We start from the raw sequence: 17381 nt of genomic DNA on the forward strand, positions 1-17381 counted from the left end.
TGTGAGAATTAGTCACTAGAACTAATGCAGTACTTTCCTACCCATGTGTCTCAAACTCCTGCTTGGTAGAAACCCCATTTTCAAGCCTAAAAGTTCTAAACCCAGGATTCTACACCACCAACAACACAGAGTTAAAAGCAGCTTGTGCGTTATGGAAGACAAAATTTCACAAGGTACTGATGGGGAATCATAAAGTTATGTCAGTCCTAGAGAAGAGACCCTTTAAAACAATCACTGGACCACAGGTGTAATTCTGGTGCAGTGCCCTGGATGCCTCAGTGCTGTTCTTGTTCCTCACCAGCCTCTCCTCCATGCACACACATCACAGACCCAAATCCAGTCAGTCACAGGACCACAGCTGGCACTCTGCCATGAGATACAGATGGACACCTCCAGCCCAGCAAGAAGGGCTCTTCAGGGGAGCAGAGCTCAGGATGGCTCCATCCCACAGCCTGGGCCAGGCTGCAGTCCAACCCTTGGGCCAGAAAGGCACAGAGCCACCCCCTCCACCAAGGATCTCTGGGGAAGCCACAGAGCACCAGATGTGGTCCTGAGGGCTCCTCCAGGCACTCCCTGCCAGCTCCTCACAGCCAACAGCTCTTCCCCTCCTCCTGAGGTTTCCTCCTGTGGCATCTCCAGCTGCAGAAGGAGCCTGGGGCACACAGCCTGGGCCTCCTGGGCACTGGGACTGTCCTGGGACACTCCTGGACTGTCCCAAACACACTGGTCCTGCTCTGGTCTCGGGTCAAACACAAACCAAACAGAGCAGGAACAAAGCATGAAGCTACAGCAGCCCATGGTTTCAGAGTTTTGATGCAGATATGAGTGGTGAGAGAGGAGCAGGTGACACCACATCAATCCATGGCAGTTTCCCACCCTTCCACCAAAGACAAGGCCAGCACCTCCTGACACACAAACCACATCAGCAGGGACCTGCACATCCCCCAGGCAGCCTCACCCACCCAGGAATTCCACAGGAATATCTGTGAAATAAAATATATGGAATATATGTGAAATAAAACCTCTCCAGGTCTGATACCAGCACAAAAATCTTGTTTGTATCAACACTGAGTGACCTGCAGCACTGCAGCCTCCTGACACAGCCACAGCCTGAGCTTCTGCAGGGCTGCAGGAAAGCACCTTGGCCAGGCAGAACATGAAATAAAAGCCACCATTGAACAGAATCATGACAACCACATGAGGCTGCTACTGATACTACTATAATGGTGTCACCTAACTGCAAAAAAACCAACAAATAAATGGCTTTTCACTCCAAAATTCCTGAGGTTTTTCTCTATGTGTTGTTCTGCTCTGAGACAATAACCATAGTTCTGCTTTGTCTCCCCAGTTTTGGAAAGAGCTGCAGAAGGAGGGGGACACATGCACACGGAGGTTAAAGGCACTGGACAATGCTCAGGATTGGGAAATGTTACCAAAAAATAAAATAAATAAATAAATATAATCACAGTTTTGATAGTTCTGTGGGAAAAAAAAAAAACCTTAGCAAATTTGCAACAAAACTGTTAAGTAATTAAGGCAAGACACTTCACACATGAACTTAAACTGCTAATTAAATCCCCCCTGCTTAATTGACTAGATTTGCATATCATTCAGTGAGGAATGGGAATGGCTTGGGCATTACACAAGCACTTCCTTGTACAGGAAGGCAGCTCAGTAACATAAACTAAGTTATAAGACAAAAACAATGCCAGTTTCTGAATGAAATAGAAATTTTCAGGAGAGATTTTCAACATGGTATTGTGAGGAACAGGAGAACAGAACTCTCTGCAATCAGTTACTACTCCAGTAGTAATATTCAGAACTACAGCAAATGTTTTATATCTGTTCCATTTCCCTGCTATTTAATCCACTATCACTGTCTGCTCATCTATACAAAAAATGAGTTTACATCCAAGAGAATCCATTTCTACTTGGAAAACCCCAATTCCTTCATTTCAATAACCACAGGAGGAAAAATACCCATGTCTGTCCCTCTCCACCACTAAACTCAGTGGGAATTTAAGGAAGGTTTGAGCAAACTTCCAGACTGCAGCAGCAAAGAAACACTTTGACTCTTAAGATCAATGACAGGCAAGGAAAATGTGTAATTATCTGCAATTGCCATCATTCCCAAACAACCCAAAGTGTGCAGAAGCCCTGCTCCAAGGAGGTCAGATGATGTTTTTTACAGTGGGTAAAGATTCAGAGTCAGGACCACAACTTCCCCACATGGTAAAAAATGGTTCTAGGAGTTCTTTTCAGTAATTTGCTTTTCAAGTGAGAGCTCTTACACCAATGGACACATGAGCACCTGGAGAATCAGGGTCATTCCAGTCCCCAAAAGAAGAGGGTAGATCATAACATCTCACCATGTTGTGTGGAAGTTGGTGTCACATCAGTTGATTGCACATCCCATTCACAGATATTGATAAGATTTTTTTTTTTTGCCTCAGCTTGTATCTTAAAATAAATAAAATAAATTCTTTATCTCATTTTTAAAGGTTCTGTAAGTCTTTGAAACATTAATATTCTCCCTAACAAAGCCAGCAGCTGCTCTGCCAGCCTGTGACATGGATGGTTTTGTTAAAAGGTTTTCATGTGGGGTTTTTTCAGTTCAGTGTGCTTTGCATATGAAACAGGACATTTCCCCACCCTCCACCCCCATTCCCTCCTAATCCAGAAGGGACCTTACTTCCTCCCTCTCAAACAAGCAGCTCATTCAGCAAAAGGGAAATCCCGAGATGCACTCGGGCACAGAGCCTAGAGAAGGAGCTTGGAGGAAAAAACCCAAACCAACAAACCGAACAACAAAAACACCACCACACTCCCCAAAAAAAGAAGAGCTACCAAGTGTGTCCAAATCAGCAGGAAGAGGAGCAATGGAGCTGGTAATTATGAATTTACTTCTGCAAACTTCTCCTTTGGGACATGGCTCTGCCCTGCTGGTCTTTACCAAATTTTTTCAGGGCTGCAATTCTCCTTTGGCCCTAGAGTGACCCAGCCCAGAGCTGCAGCTCTCCCCTGGCCAAGCAGCAATCACAGACTGGAGAAGCCTTTACACGATGGCTGAGAGTGAATTTGGATCAACTCAATTGTTACTCACTCAATTGCCATGATAATCTGAGGTAAAATTTGTTTCTGGCTTTAAAATGGAAACAAAAACCAAGCAAGCTTTTCTTAGTTAAGAAGTTGGTTTGAGCAGGATCTGTGTGTCTCCATATTTCTCTTCCCTGAGACTTTGTGACATCACAATTGTCTGCAGCAGTTAATTCTGATGTCACAGGGGATTAAGATTTTGGCTGAGGGAGCAAAAAAGTTCAAAAGTGAGGAGGATCTAATTAATAAGAGATTTTTTCAAGGAAAAAAAACCTCCATACAAAAAATACAGCAATTTCAATGTAAGGGTTTCACATCTGCCAAGATGGGATCCAGCTGCTCTTTTACAAGCACATGAATGAGCATCCCTCTTAGAAACAAAGGAATATATGGAGTTGTGTGTGACTCTACTGAAATCAAATCATGTTATAATAAGAGCAAACTGCACCAATAAATTAGTCCAGCTAACAAGGGCAAATTTGATAAAATTTTTTAGAAATCTCAACTATAAATTTGCATGTAAATTTGTAAGAGCAGAATTCAAATAGACATCTGAAAAGGAAACCTCCACTGAAATTTTCACTTGTAACATCTCAGCAGAATGTGGCCCTCAAATCATTGCCAGTGAGGAAAACCTGGGCACATTTGGGAGTGATTTTAAATTTTAAGTCCTGGGACCTCAGTGGAGTCAAACCACAGAGGCTGGAGTGAGGCACTGGGGGCTCCATGGCAGGGTCTGGGGCAGGGTCTGGGGCAGGGAAGCTGCAGTTTCTTCCCTTTCAGACCCTGGCAGGTTCTGATATCACACTGATTATCCTGGCTGCATCCCAGGCCAAAGAATTGAGGAATGGCCCTCAAGGTCTGGACCAGAGGGACATCTAGAACATTCTCTTTTCTCTCACAAAGCTCACCTAGAGCACACCAGTGGGAGTGCATGGACCCAGCAGTGCAGTGGTGGCACAGCAGCCTGGGCTGTCACACAGCTCCCAGGGATGATCCAGGGAAGATGTTCCAGCTGGGAACCTCCCACACACTGTCCCCTTTGTGCCACTGCCACAAAATAACCCAAAGGGGAACAGAGAGAACACTGGGATTCTCTGGTAGCAGCTCTGTCCCATGTTTGTGACTCGGTGATTTAAGAGTGCAGAGCCCTCTGGGTCAAACTGTGCAGCACAGCATGGAAATCCAGGTGGAGCAACAATCCCCACGTGGAGGGAACGTGAGCCCACAGCTCCCAGCTCCTCCCAGTGCCCCTGAGGAGCAACTGGGACAGAGATGTGCAACATTCTCCATCCCCAACCTGCTCAAGCCCAACTAAAGCCAAGCGTGACGATCTCTACAAATGCAAATGGCCCAAATGCCAAGACTAACATTTCTAAAACCCAATTCAACTCTTTCATTTCTTAGCTGCAGGCCCTTTGCTGCCACTCCTTTTTTCCACCCAAACAAAAGACTAAAGGGATGACTCAAAGCAACTTGAATTTCAAGCTAAAGCCACAAAGCACTGAATGCCTCATCTTTAACATTAAACAGGTGTGCAGATGATATTCTTTCAAGGCTCATCACAGCTAGGTTAATTGCTCAAAAACTGCAAAAAGACCAAATTTACTTAAAAGACACATAAGGTTAATGCTACAAATAATGAAGAAAGTCATACAACAAATACAAGCAAATAGTAGTTAAGGCACTGTCAACTCTCTCTACCTCTTCTTCCCCTCAAAATAACTGATTTATCTTCATTTTGTACTCAAACATTTATATAATAAAAGTATAAAACTATACAATAATAAAAATGTATTTTAATTTTTTCTTTCAGAACTCAGTAGTCCTCAACACAATACTTTTGCTCTATGAATCCATTATAAAAAAAAGATTTTCGCAGAAATGTTTTTAGAAATTAAGTTTTTAGAAAAAGAGCACTTAATTTGCAGGCTGGGAGGACCAAGGCCTTTGAGTAGTAGTTGTGAATATTCACTGATAGTAAATAGAGCACTTTACTCCACTTCTATCACTGTTTGCCACTGAAAATGGCCCAAAGGTTATTTGGCTCCACTGGTTTTACAAAAAAACTACACTGTTGTGGCAAAAAAAGGGCAAAAAGCCAAATAAAACGAAATCTTTGGCTATTTAAGGACAAGGACTCATTGCATGCCATGTTTCTTATTAGTGACTGAATGGGAACAAAGAAATGTCAGTGATGGACCTGATGCTGCAGCCTGGGCTGCTGTGGGGTTGGTTTACTTCTCCCAGCAGCTCTGCACCACTCTCAACACAGTTATTTCAAAGGAATATTTCTAAATTATACCAGCACAGGTGAGATAATTCACTGAATAAACTGGAACTGCCAGTGGGGAGTTAAAAATGGCTTTTTTTTTTCTTTGGATGACACTCTGTTATCTTTCAGCTCAGGTAAGTTTTCCAGCTGTGGAATGATGGTGCTTCAGAAAAGCCTGTTTATCATATAATTCTTAATAACAAAAGTGTAAATCTGAAATTCATTACAACAGTGAAGGTTACTGAAATCAAACCATATTTTAGCCCTAATATTGTGCATTTTCTGCCTTTTTTAGCCCATTACTCTGTATAAAAGCTATAAAACTTATTTTACTGCTATGAACAAGTAAACCTGAACAATCTTGAAGATTTTGTAGGGTGAAAAAATACAGAACCTAGAAAAATGTATTACTTAGTTTTTTAATTATTTAAAGTAATTCACTGCTTCTAACTGGTACTACTGCAACCTCTGTGTGGCTAAGCAGCAGGATGCCTGTGCAACTTGTATTTTTTATTACTCAGCAGAATTAATTTTGTGATCCTGGAAACAGCAGCTCCCAGCACCATGAGTGCAGCACTCCAGAATTGCACAGGGAGGGAAAGAAAGTGACTCTCCCAAAGGCACTGGAACTGCAGGAACAGCTCTCCAGACCTGTGCACCCTCTGACAGGGGTACAGGTGCCAGGACACTGTCACACAAAGAACCTCACACAGAAATTCACTGAAACAAGGAGTTGTTTCCCTCTCTTCAAGTTCAATAAAGGCTCTTGACTGCAGTGCTTCCTTCTCCTGGGACACAAACCTTGATTTGGCTCAAGGGCAGCAGGAACTTCCTCACTAAGTGGTCAGAGCATACCCAGAGCAGCATCACACAGCATTCAGGTGTCTGTAGACAGGGTGGTGATCAGGGGCTGCACTCAGGATCTCAGAGGTCTTTTCCAGCCTCAATGATTGTGTGAGTGTGAAATCCAACAAGTGAAAGAAAACACTGCAGCAGATATGCATCAAGAATGCTGCAGAGCCCACAACATCCCACACCACGTGAGTGATCTACCTGGAAATCAGCACCTGCAACACAGGTAATGTGAGAAGTGGAGGGGGTAGAGGAGTTCATAAAAATGCAGGATATGACAGTGAAAAGATATGAAATGGTTTTTCTTCCAACCCCAACAGATGTTGTTCAATTAAGGATGCAAATAAATCACCCTCTGCACTGCGAGTCAGAAAACACACACATAAAAGCTTTCTAAATACATTTCAGTTTAAACTTGCATAATTCTCCCAGTGGAGAAATCATCTTCAACTTATGTAATCCTTAGAAAGAGACATTATTACATACAATTCTGCGCCACTAAGAAACAAGGAAGGCATATCTAGAAAAGAGGTGCACCCACACACGATTAATGATATGGGTGTGGAGGGAACAGAGGGGAAGAGCAGGAGCAGGGATGCAGAGCCCTGCTCTGGTGTTTGCACAGAGACTGAAGTGAGTGAGCTCCAGGGGCTGCTCCCCTTTCGCCAGCCAGAACTGTCTGTTATACTTAACCCAGACTTCCGAACACTTGATATCCTGTCTGCTATTTCAATGCCCTTACTCAATGTTTCAGACAGACATTACACAAACTGGCTGGTGAAAAGGGTTGAGAAACCAAGAAGCAATCCAAGTCAATGACCTTATTCTATAAAATGATACCACTGAGTGAACAGCGGGCAAGGAACAAAGCACAGGGTACCACAGCCCCTGAATCCATCACTGGAATCTTCCCCAGGAAAAGACAAGCACCAGGCTCTACCTGATCTTGTTGATATTGCTGCTGTCTTTTAACCCTTAAAGCCTGAGCAGCCCTTGTGCTTCCAGTGGCAATGATTCTCATACCAAAACAGAAACAGCTTCCATTTTGTTTAAAGAAAAAACTAAAGAAAACCAAACAGACAAGTCCGGTTTTCTACAAAGCATGTGCAAAGGTAACTGTACATAAATCAATAAACAACAAAGCCAGAGCCCAGGTTATTGATTAGCTCCTTTGCTGTTTACCTCCAGCATACAGAATGATGCTGCAATTTTTACACACACACAGAATCTCCAGCCTCGTGTACGTTCTCCCTGGCACTTTAAACAGGACTGCTAGAACAAGGCTGCCTGAGTTAGGATGGCAGGACCTGCCTTATTTCCCAGAACATATGTCTGTGCAGCTTATCAGGGTGTGTTAATATGCATCCACAGCTTGGAGAAGCCTAATTTTACAGGATAGCAACCAAACCATAGATGGAGGCGATGATAACAGCTCCACACATGGGAATTCCCATTGGCTCCCAGAAGAGCTCTGTCCATCACACGCTGACAGGATCAGAGCTCAAATTAGTATCAGTGTTTTCGTCACCTCATCCAACCAAAAGTCAAAGCAAAATCGTTATCTCAGTGCAGAGGGGCCAGCCTCTATCAGCCAGCAGGATTCCCCAAAGCCAAGGAAAGCTGCACACTCAGTCTGCTGCTCCTGATGTAACTCTGAGGCCAAGCTCATGGACTGCATTTGCATCAGCAGAAAAGGCTGCTCCTTATGCTAACCTTAGACATATTTCTTCATTAATAAAAAAAAATAAAATAATAACTGACAAATCCTAAATACAGGAAGAGAAGATCTCTGATAGATCTCTAGCACAACCTTAAAACCAAATCTTGCATGTAGTGACCAACAGACAAGACTCTTTCAGTCTGAAGCCAGCTCCCAGTTGCCCCATTCAGGGAGATCCACCAGGATCAGAGCACCAAGTATCTTCCACACCTCATTAATGAGCAAAATGAAAACACTGCAGTAGCAGAACTACAGGGTCTCAGAGTCAGCACAGTCCTGCAAATCCAGCTAAACTTAGTGAAGCCACTCTGCCTGAGCACTGGGACATTCTGGTTCAGATCTGGCCCTGGTCTCTGCCAGCCAACACACAGGAAGGAGCCTGATACACACGAGTCTGCTGTGGTTTGTGGGTGAACTGGTTCCAATTACTGTGGGCTGATTTCTTGAGTGGGAGCTGTAGAACCGGCCCCAAAGCCCCAAACCTTCAGATTAACCTGCTCTGTTCCAGAAGATCCTGAGCAGGTGATTTCAGTGATGATCTGAGTCTGATTCTCTATGCCAACAATGACATTTAAGGTATACAAGACTGCACAAGGTGTAAAGGAGGAGGGAAGGGACCAGAGAACATTTTTTCAGAGCAAACTTGTTTCTCTGAAATTATTTTACAAGAATATACACTGCCTGTATTAGAGACAGAGTGGAATAGCATTAAAAAGTTGGTGCTGATTTATTAATTCATAATACACATTACCCAGATGCACCAAACATACACAAAGTAGAAATTATCTGATAAAATGTATCATTAACACACATGCTCTAATTGACAGATTTCAAACAAAAACAGGCAATATTCCTACATTATAAAGTAATGCTTCCTGTATGTGAAGATCAATTTGAATTAAGTGCTCAATGGCCACTCAGCTAAAACAGATCAGCCTAGTAATTGATGGGATTCTATCCATAGATTCTCAACAATCCAGCATAAGTCATTTTTGTCTGCTTTTTCCCCAAGATCCCCCTATTGGATTTGGTGTAATTCTTATTTAAGAGGGAACCGTCATGGAAGAATTACAGAGTCAAGTCCAAAGTGTGCTTTAAAATTAAAGCAAAACAACCAAACCAAGCCAAACATAAAAAAAATAATCTGTGTCTTAATACTGCACACATGGAGACACAGCTCCTCATGTGACGGCAAAGCAGTCTGGCCAGCTGAGCCAGCAATGTGAGTTCAATCACCAGGACTCCCCAGTCAGAGCCAGCCCACTCCTTCTGCACTGGGGCCATTCAAACCCTTCGCTGAAATGACTCTGCCAGTAGATGAACATAAGGCCAGTTTTTTGGTCAGACTGGACACTGCAGATACCCAGAGGCCGTGGCTGTGGCCCTGGAGCCCCCTGCCCTGGCTGTGCTGGTGCCTGGGGTGCAGATAAGCAAGGAGAGGCTCCAGCCCTGCTGCGCTGCCCGGACACGCTGGGAGCAGCCTGGCGCAGACGCCTCCAGATGCTTTTACAACACCAATGCAAAGGCGCCTCTCAGCAAGTGCAAACACACCCTCGCGGGTCAGGCAGCCCCAGCCAGCGATAACCGGGCTCGCAGCCTGCCAGGACCAGGTGTCAGGCTCCCAGCACATCCAAAAATGAAGCGGTGTTTACACGCATCTTCAAAGCGTGCTACTGTTTGGGCAGGACACACGCCCAAGCCCGAAACCACAGAAATGGAGAGGCAAGCGAGACAGCCCAGACAATGGAGGGAGAGGCAGAGGTTTAAATATTTTAGGCAGCGATTTTCAAAAGCAGAGATTGCATATAATTCCCACCCTAATTCAAGACTTGAGGAACTTAGGAACTCTTCTGGAGCAAGACAGAGCCGTGGTTGACTCAACACCATGAGATCACTGGCAGCAAACTCTTTGTCCAACACACATGCACGTACCTGCTGCTTTGTTCTCGATCTACAACATCTGTAAAAGTGTTTGCATGCCTGGGAAAATCTGCTGATGTTTGCTTAAACACTGTCCTCTCCCTCGGTACATGGGATTTCAGTCAAGCTGGTGTCACTTTTAAAGTTCAACTATTAAGCTGTAGAAGACTTCTGAAGAAGATGGCAATGTTTTTGTTTTAGATACTTCTAAATTTTTACTGGAGAATCTCTAAACAATTCTTGAACATCAGGTAGAACACACAACTTTGAAATTCCACAGGAAAACAACTGAACTCCCAGTTGTCAGGCAAAAATTTTGCAAGAGTATTTTTCACATCAGTTTCTACCAAGAGGAATAAATCCATCCTGCAGTGTGAACACCACTGCCAGGGAATAAACTCAGAATCGCTCTGCTACACCCACCACAGGACATACCCATTAACAAATAAAGGTTACTACTGCCAGAAGGCAGGACTTTAGGATAAGACACAAATTCCAGCTCTACTCCTGCAGCCTTTCAGGTGGCCATAAAGCACAGCACAGCAAGCCCTGGGCAGCACCTAAAAGCCCACGTCCTCCCTCCACCCGCGCCAGTGCCGCGCTGCTCCGCTCGCAGCAATTTGGGTTCTTTGATTCTGCTGCACACTTGACCTGGCTAAACCTTCCTCCAGCTGAGAGAGCTGCATGTTGTGGCAGCGCTGGGTTGGGAGGCATTGTGAAATAAAGTGGGAGGCCTCATGTGCTCATTTGTGTGTCAGTACCCAGAATGCTGCTTCTGGCTTCCAGCTACTTCATAGAAGTGCTGCTGGGACTTGAACCGTGGGAACACGGCAGCGCTGGGTGTGTGGGTGTGCTCACACGCGTGCAAGGACAGCTCTGGCTCTCCTGGGCCCTGCTCTCAGCCAGTCCTGCTCAGGGTACAGATGTCTGGCACACAGGTGGGGAATCTCAAAGTGCCGTCAAACATTGCTCGGTTCAGTATTGGAGAAAAAGGGTTCAAAATAGACACAGCTGAACCCACCCTCCTCTTCTGGAAATAGCAACCAACAAAGCCTTCAGGGCTGCGTCTGAACTAATTCTGTGTGAGTGGAGCATCCTGATGTGAGGCAAGCAGGGAGCTGTCTGTCACACAGGAGTGAGTGGAGAGCAATGCCACAGACACACCGAGGCCACATCGGTCCCACAGGAGAGCACGCACCAGGCACCAGGAGCTGAACCCAAGAAAAGGCTTTGGCACTGATGCTGGATTTCTAGGACCCTATTTTGCAACCCCGTCAGGTTATTCACATTTTTAATTTCTAGAAATACCCCAGAATTTCTCCTGGTTGTGCTCCACAGCAGTAATGGTAGATGAGATGAGACAGGTAGGGAAACAGGACACCCACCCAAGTTAAAGCCATGTTGGTGCACAGAGAAAGGAAAGCACAACAAACCCTGCATGGGATGGTGGAACACCCAGTGAAGAACACAAAGTAAGTAAAATGGAGAAGTTATACAGCTCAAGAGAAGAAAAACCTTTGGGAAGTGGCATCAAGGTGATAGACCCTATGGGAGGTCAGCTACTTATCCAGGCATGAACAAGGAGGATATAAAAACCAAAATTTTAGAAGAGCGAAAGGAATGTGACTGAGGTCTTTATGGTCTCTGCTCTAGTGAGAGGGCCCAGATGTCACATCTCCCTCCAGCTTTTGGTTAAGACCCTTTGCTGGACTTCACACAGGTCTGGACAAAGGGTTCTTCTGCAAGTGGTAAGATCAGGTAACAGGAGTCTTGTTCAACCAACACAGCTGACAGAGAGAGGAGACCTCTGCATCTACACATCCATCTCCGGGTACAGAAGGATGGATATGCACTACAGATACTTGATCTAGAGAGAAATATGCACTGGGAATGAAATATCTAGGAAAAGCTACGCCTTGTAGCAAAGCTTTAAAACCACGCCAAGGGAAAAAAAAGGAAAAGGGAAAAAAAAAAAAAGAGAGGAAAAAAAGGCAGTTCTGCCACTACGCTGAATCTGCACCAGGGGCTTGTGCCAACCCAGCTCCTCCATTTAAGTCAGACTCTTAAAAGGCAGAGCTGTGCTGGCAGAAATCTCTAGACCTCATCACAGAAACCTCATGGAGACACATGAAAAGGTCAAAACACTCACTGCTGCCTAAACAGCCATAAAATTGGTCATATGCATCCCATGCTACCAACATACTACCAGAGCCCCAAGGAAAACACACCACACAAAGCAATGTGTGTACACACACAGAGAAATAAAGAAATTGAGAAACTGAAAAAAAAGGTCACTCCTGAAAGCAGCAAACCCAATCTCTGCCACAGCAGCTTATGGCACACCAGGCACACGAACACCTCTGTATGAAATAGAACAAAGCAAAGCTGAGATCTACATCAAAAAGGAAGCCCACCACAAAGACACATGTGCTTCACCCTTTCATCCCCGAGACAACCAGAGCCCCACACAGACACACAAAACCCACACAGGATCTAACACACACAGAATGGGAGCATCCTGTCATTTCCTCACTAGGCATCTAAACTTTACTCCAATGTTACTTGCCCCTGGCCACAGCCTACCAATCTTAGAGCCTGATTAAATCTCTCCGTAATTATCCACACACACTGCTACAACACAAATGACCTTAGCATATGATATCCGTTGGCTAAGCCCAATGGAAAAAGACTTCAGGAAAAGGAAGGATAAGAGTACAAAACTCTGCCAGCACCGTCAGGGTCTCCTCAGGACTGCACTGCTTTCATACAAGAGTCCTGAAGGCCTTGAAACTTAATATGAGATAAAATATTCTGGTTTTCCTACCCCATTGTCTGAGGACACACCACTCTATTCTTCCCCACCTCACTCCTTGCCACCTTCCAAATTTATGCAGGAGACTTAGCATTTCATGATAGATTTCTGGGCAATTTTTCAAGAAAATAGATGGCCACCATTTCCTCACACAATTTTTGACATTCACTATTAGGTATATTCAATTCACTCTGCAGTCCAGGCAGATTTTGGAGGGTGAGGGAAGAGCGTCCTCATGTTCTGATCTAGGACCTATGAAAAGGTCCCCAAAAAAACTGAGGCACAGTGAAGGTTTAGTAACCTTTTCTTGTTCTCCTTCTGCAGCCCCGCCTGGGGTGTTGGAGAGATGATGCAGTTGAAGAGAATACTGAAAAAGCCTTGCAAGAAAAGGAAAGCACTTCTCTACTGACACTCATTTTAGATTCTGGAAATGACCAAGCCAGGGGAACAGGACCTTTCTACAACAAGAATATGGAGATTTCTTTATTTTGCTTCCCAAAAGAAGCATGCCCTAGAAAATTCCTTTCCTAGCATAAAAATGTCTCCAGTTTGAGAGCCATATTCTCCTCTCACATCCATGTAGATCTAACCCACCATTCCATCTCGGCACATGACTGACGGAGAATAGACAAGCCATTAAAAACACATCCACCTCCAACCACGGGGATAATGTGCCTCATTACAGCCCAGCTTTGTCACAGCGTCCTGACACTCCGGGGAGGAAAAGGAGGGGTGAGGACAAGGACTGAGCCCGGGGCCAGGAGAGAAACTGGAAGAGTGAGACTCCGCTCCTTAATCCAGAAGTGTGCAGCCCGGTCAGATGGGCTCACCAGGCCTTCTAGACTGGTTGTGGAATTACTGTACTGTTTGCACAGCATATTTTTTAAAAAAATCTGGGGTTTGCTCGGGTATTTTTGTTGCAGTTTTTTATAAATCAAAGCTCCACCTTAGTCAGAGTGTGTGTCTGCCCCTTTAAACAGGTATTTGGTAAGTTAATTCAAAATTTTCACAGTGGGCTTTAAACATCTTCTCTTTTCCAGGCTTTCCTATCGCCCTTCCATTTCAGACACAAAAACCCAAAGTTTGGAAATCTCTGACAGTGAGGCAGAGCCCAACCAACAAACCTGCAGGGGAAAACTCAGGCAGGAGTTTGTTTTCCCCTCGCACCGGGGGGAAGGAGCAGGAAGCAGAATTGCTCATCCCCAGCCAGTGGCACCGTGGCAGGAGCCAGACAGACATCCCGGTGTCTGCGAGTCCCCAAGGCCTTGTGGCATTGCTGCCCATGGAGCAGGAGCGCTGCCAGATGCCAAGGCAGCCTCCCACCCACACACCAGGGATTCTGGGATCTAAAGGCAGCTCAGACTGAAAGAAAAACAAGTGGCACCTAAAAAAAAAAATGTGCTTGAGCTGTCTGGCTCGGCACAGCACGGCATGGAATACCTTAAGGAGCTGCTGCAGCTGGCCCTAGACAGAGTCATTTGCTGGATGTATACATAATCCAATATACAAAAGCCTGTCTGCTGGGGAAATTTAGGTTCCGCAGGGATACTTTTAAAGCAGGAACTTCTCCATTCACGTTCTGAACACTTCATCTATAAACCAGTAACCTGCACTACCGGCACAATTTTTTTTTTCTTAACAGGCACATTTTATTTCCATACAAGCATTGAGAGCATTCAGCCCGCACCTCCATCCCTGGCGACACTCCATCGACCAGAAAAGTGCACGGACTTGTGTCTGGAGCCATCAGTACCTGCTCCCTTTTTCTGCCTTCTTCCCTGCCTTGACCCCTGAGTGAAGAAGCCCTTAAAGACCCGAAATCACGCACTGCCAGATAAAGTCTGGGGCAGTGTGATGGGCTTCAAAGATCAAGGTCCACACATAGTAAAATACACGAATACACACAGGTAATTTAAACAAACTCCAACCACCGTGGTCAGAACACAGCCAGAGAAATAAAGGTGCCATCTCGAGCACTGCTCCTCCACAGTGACACACACGCGGGGAGAATGGAGAACACGATTAAAATTGCTAAATGACTCCAAGGAAAAGCAGCTGGTAACAATTTGGGTATATCGATAAATGTTACCGAAATTCCCCCGCCCCCTTTAAAATTATAGGCACCACTTACCCGGGGGGCTTTCCTCTTGTATTTGTTGTTATAGTCAAATTTTTCTTTCATTTCATCTAAGAGCTGGCCCAGTCTAGCTTTCTCCTCTTTCCCAGTATAATCCTGGCTGAGGAGGATATAGGATCTCCAGTTTGCAGAGTCAAAGCCCCAGTGGCAAGTCCTGTTTTCCAGCGATTTGTGAGAGTGGACCACAAATTTGTGAGGTGGGTACATGAGCCTGCAGTCCAAGCACTGGATGCAGGCTGCGCTGGGGTTACTGTAAAGCTCTGGCACCAGGAGTCCCTTACACTTCCCAAAGCACTCATGATACACCTTGAAGCTCTTCTCCGTGAGCTCCAGCTCAATTGTGCTAGAGAATTCCTTCTTGCAGTGGGGAGGATAGGTGCCACCATAAAGCAAGGCGTTACAAAGCCTCTCAGCATCAGTTTTCGTGATGAGCCCGCAGGAAGGAGCGGAGAAGGGCAGGATGCCCATGACTTTGAGGATTTCCAGCTGGTCAGCAGTGCATCTGGAGCAGTAAATATGTAGCTCATCACACACCGAATTAATCTGCTGCAGGGAGAAGTCCCTGAGCACCGAGTTCAGGATCTGGGGCAAGCAAAGCCGCTTCTCTCCGCCCACCACGAAGCAGGAGATGGTTTCTCCTTCCAGGATGGTCTCGCACCTCTCCGTGGATCTGTCCGAGGGCATGAAGAAGGGACCAGGCATGACCGGAGGAGGCTGGATCGGGGGCAGATGCAGTACAGGTTCCGCTGGGTCTTTGCCATTGTCTTTCTTGTACATCTCCTGTGCCCATCGTGCTGAGAAAGCAGCAGGGCCACCCAGGGAGCTCATAGAGCTCAGATGAAACTGTTCCAAGGTCTTCTGCAGTCCTGGATGAGGCTGGAAGCTGCTTCTACTTACAGTCTCCATTTTTTAGTTTCTATTCCCAAAACAAACAGCAAAAATCCCCAGTTATCTTCCACCCTGGTGCAAATCCTCTTAAGGGATTTTTTTTAAGGAAAAAATATTAACAAAATAAAACAACCCACCCTTGTGTTTTTCCTCCTTCTCACTCAGCAATCCACTAACGGAGAGGAAATAAATCCTTTTGTATGCGTTTCTCTCTCTTCTTTCTTTTCTCTTGCTTCGCGTTACAATTTCAAACCCTCCAAGTCTCCAAGCTGCCCCGATGGAGCACAGAATCACGGCAAAAAGAGGTCTTCATCCGAGCACTCACCCCCTCAGCCAACCCCCAGGCAAACCAATCCCTCCTCCCACACCTCCAACACACACTCACTCACACACACACACACACACCACCCACAGAAACACAAAAAGTCTGTGCCACGCTCCGAGCACCCGGGGCTCAAATATGTTCTGGCGGCTGCTGCTTCTCTGCAGTGATCCCCCTTCTGTCCATATCCACCGAGGGAAGGCGCGGGGGAGGAAAGTAAAAAGCAGGAGGAGGCAGCACGCTCGCTCTGTGGAAGGAACAACGCAGGAGAAAAGGCCCAGATCTCCGGCACTGCCAAAGCGGAGCGGGGGCTCCGCACGGGCGAGGAGCGGCTCCGCTGCCCCTCGTGGTCCCTCTGCTCGGCCTGGGAGGGCTCCTCGGCTCTCGGTTCGCCTTCCTTCCCTTATTTCTGCCGGTGCTCTCGTTGTGCCGTGGGGAGCCGCGGTGAGAGCGCGCACATCCTCCCAGCTCCTCTTTCCAGCAGTGACTGAGAGTGCCTGAGAGCTGAGCTAATGCAGGCGGGCTCAGCCTCCCGCCCTCCGCCTCCCCCCCTCTGTTTGTTGGTGTCTGCCTCAGTCATTGAATCCCGGCCAAGAATGTGACCAACTCCCCGGGCCGGGCTCTTCCAGGAACAGCGCCCGCCTCCCCCTTCGCGCTGCGCCCAGACCGGCCGGGATGTGCCGGGATCAGCCGAGCCGAGCCGAGCCTGGCTGGGCCGGGCCGGGCCGGGCCGAGCCGAGCCGAGCTGAGCCGAGGAGAGCGGTCCAACCGAGCCCGGCCGCACCGAGCACAACCGAGCTGATCCAAGCCCGGCTGCGCCGAGCCGAACCAAGCTGGGATGTGCCGAGTCCAGCCGAGCCGAACCGTGCCGAGCCGAACCGAACTGAACCGAGCCGAGCTGTGCTGAGTGGTGCCGAGCCAAACCGAGCCGTGCCGAGCCAAGCCGAACCGCGCCGAGCTCAGCCGAACCGAGCCGAGCCGCTGCACGGGCGGGCGCGCGGCGCGGCCCCGGCGGCAGCGCCGGCGAGGGAGGGAGGGAGCGGGGGGAGGATAAACTGCAGGGTTCACGGACCGCCGCGCCGCCAAGGAGGGGCGGTAGGGCGAGGGCTTTTTCCCTCTCGCCGCTGGATTTCTGGCAGCGGTGAAATGGAACAGGCGCGGGGAGCGGCGCTGGTCGCGCTCGCACGGGCACGGAGCGTGTGTGAGCACTCACGGCGCCCTGCCCGGCGTCAACTGCGGGCACACGCCCCGCGCCAACAGCAATCACAGGCGTGAGAGCGCAACTGATGGGCGACAACCGCGCGGGACGAGAGCGCATCCTCGGGGCGCCACGGGACACCGGAGCCCCCAACCCACCGA

At 47.1% G+C, this 17381-nt stretch overlaps 1 protein-coding gene across 1 annotated transcript in view; it reads right to left on the reverse strand.

Annotated features, from left to right (window-relative positions):
* The window catches only part of SKI (SKI proto-oncogene), a 100726-nt gene extending 84101 nt beyond the window's left edge, over positions 1-16625 (reverse strand). The window contains exons 1-2 of the mRNA XM_018920392.3: positions 15838-16625; positions 14807-15728 (exon numbers count right to left, since the gene is read on the reverse strand). Of these exons, the coding sequence (XP_018775937.1) occupies positions 14807-15718 (912 nt within the window). The 5' untranslated portion in view covers positions 15719-15728; positions 15838-16625. The remainder of the gene's footprint in view (positions 1-14806; positions 15729-15837) is intronic.
* Between the last annotated feature and the right edge of the window lie 756 nt (positions 16626-17381).

Source organism: Serinus canaria, chromosome 21 (genome assembly GCF_022539315.1).
Source record: "Serinus canaria isolate serCan28SL12 chromosome 21, serCan2020, whole genome shotgun sequence".
Lineage (NCBI taxonomy): Eukaryota > Metazoa > Chordata > Aves > Passeriformes > Fringillidae > Serinus > Serinus canaria.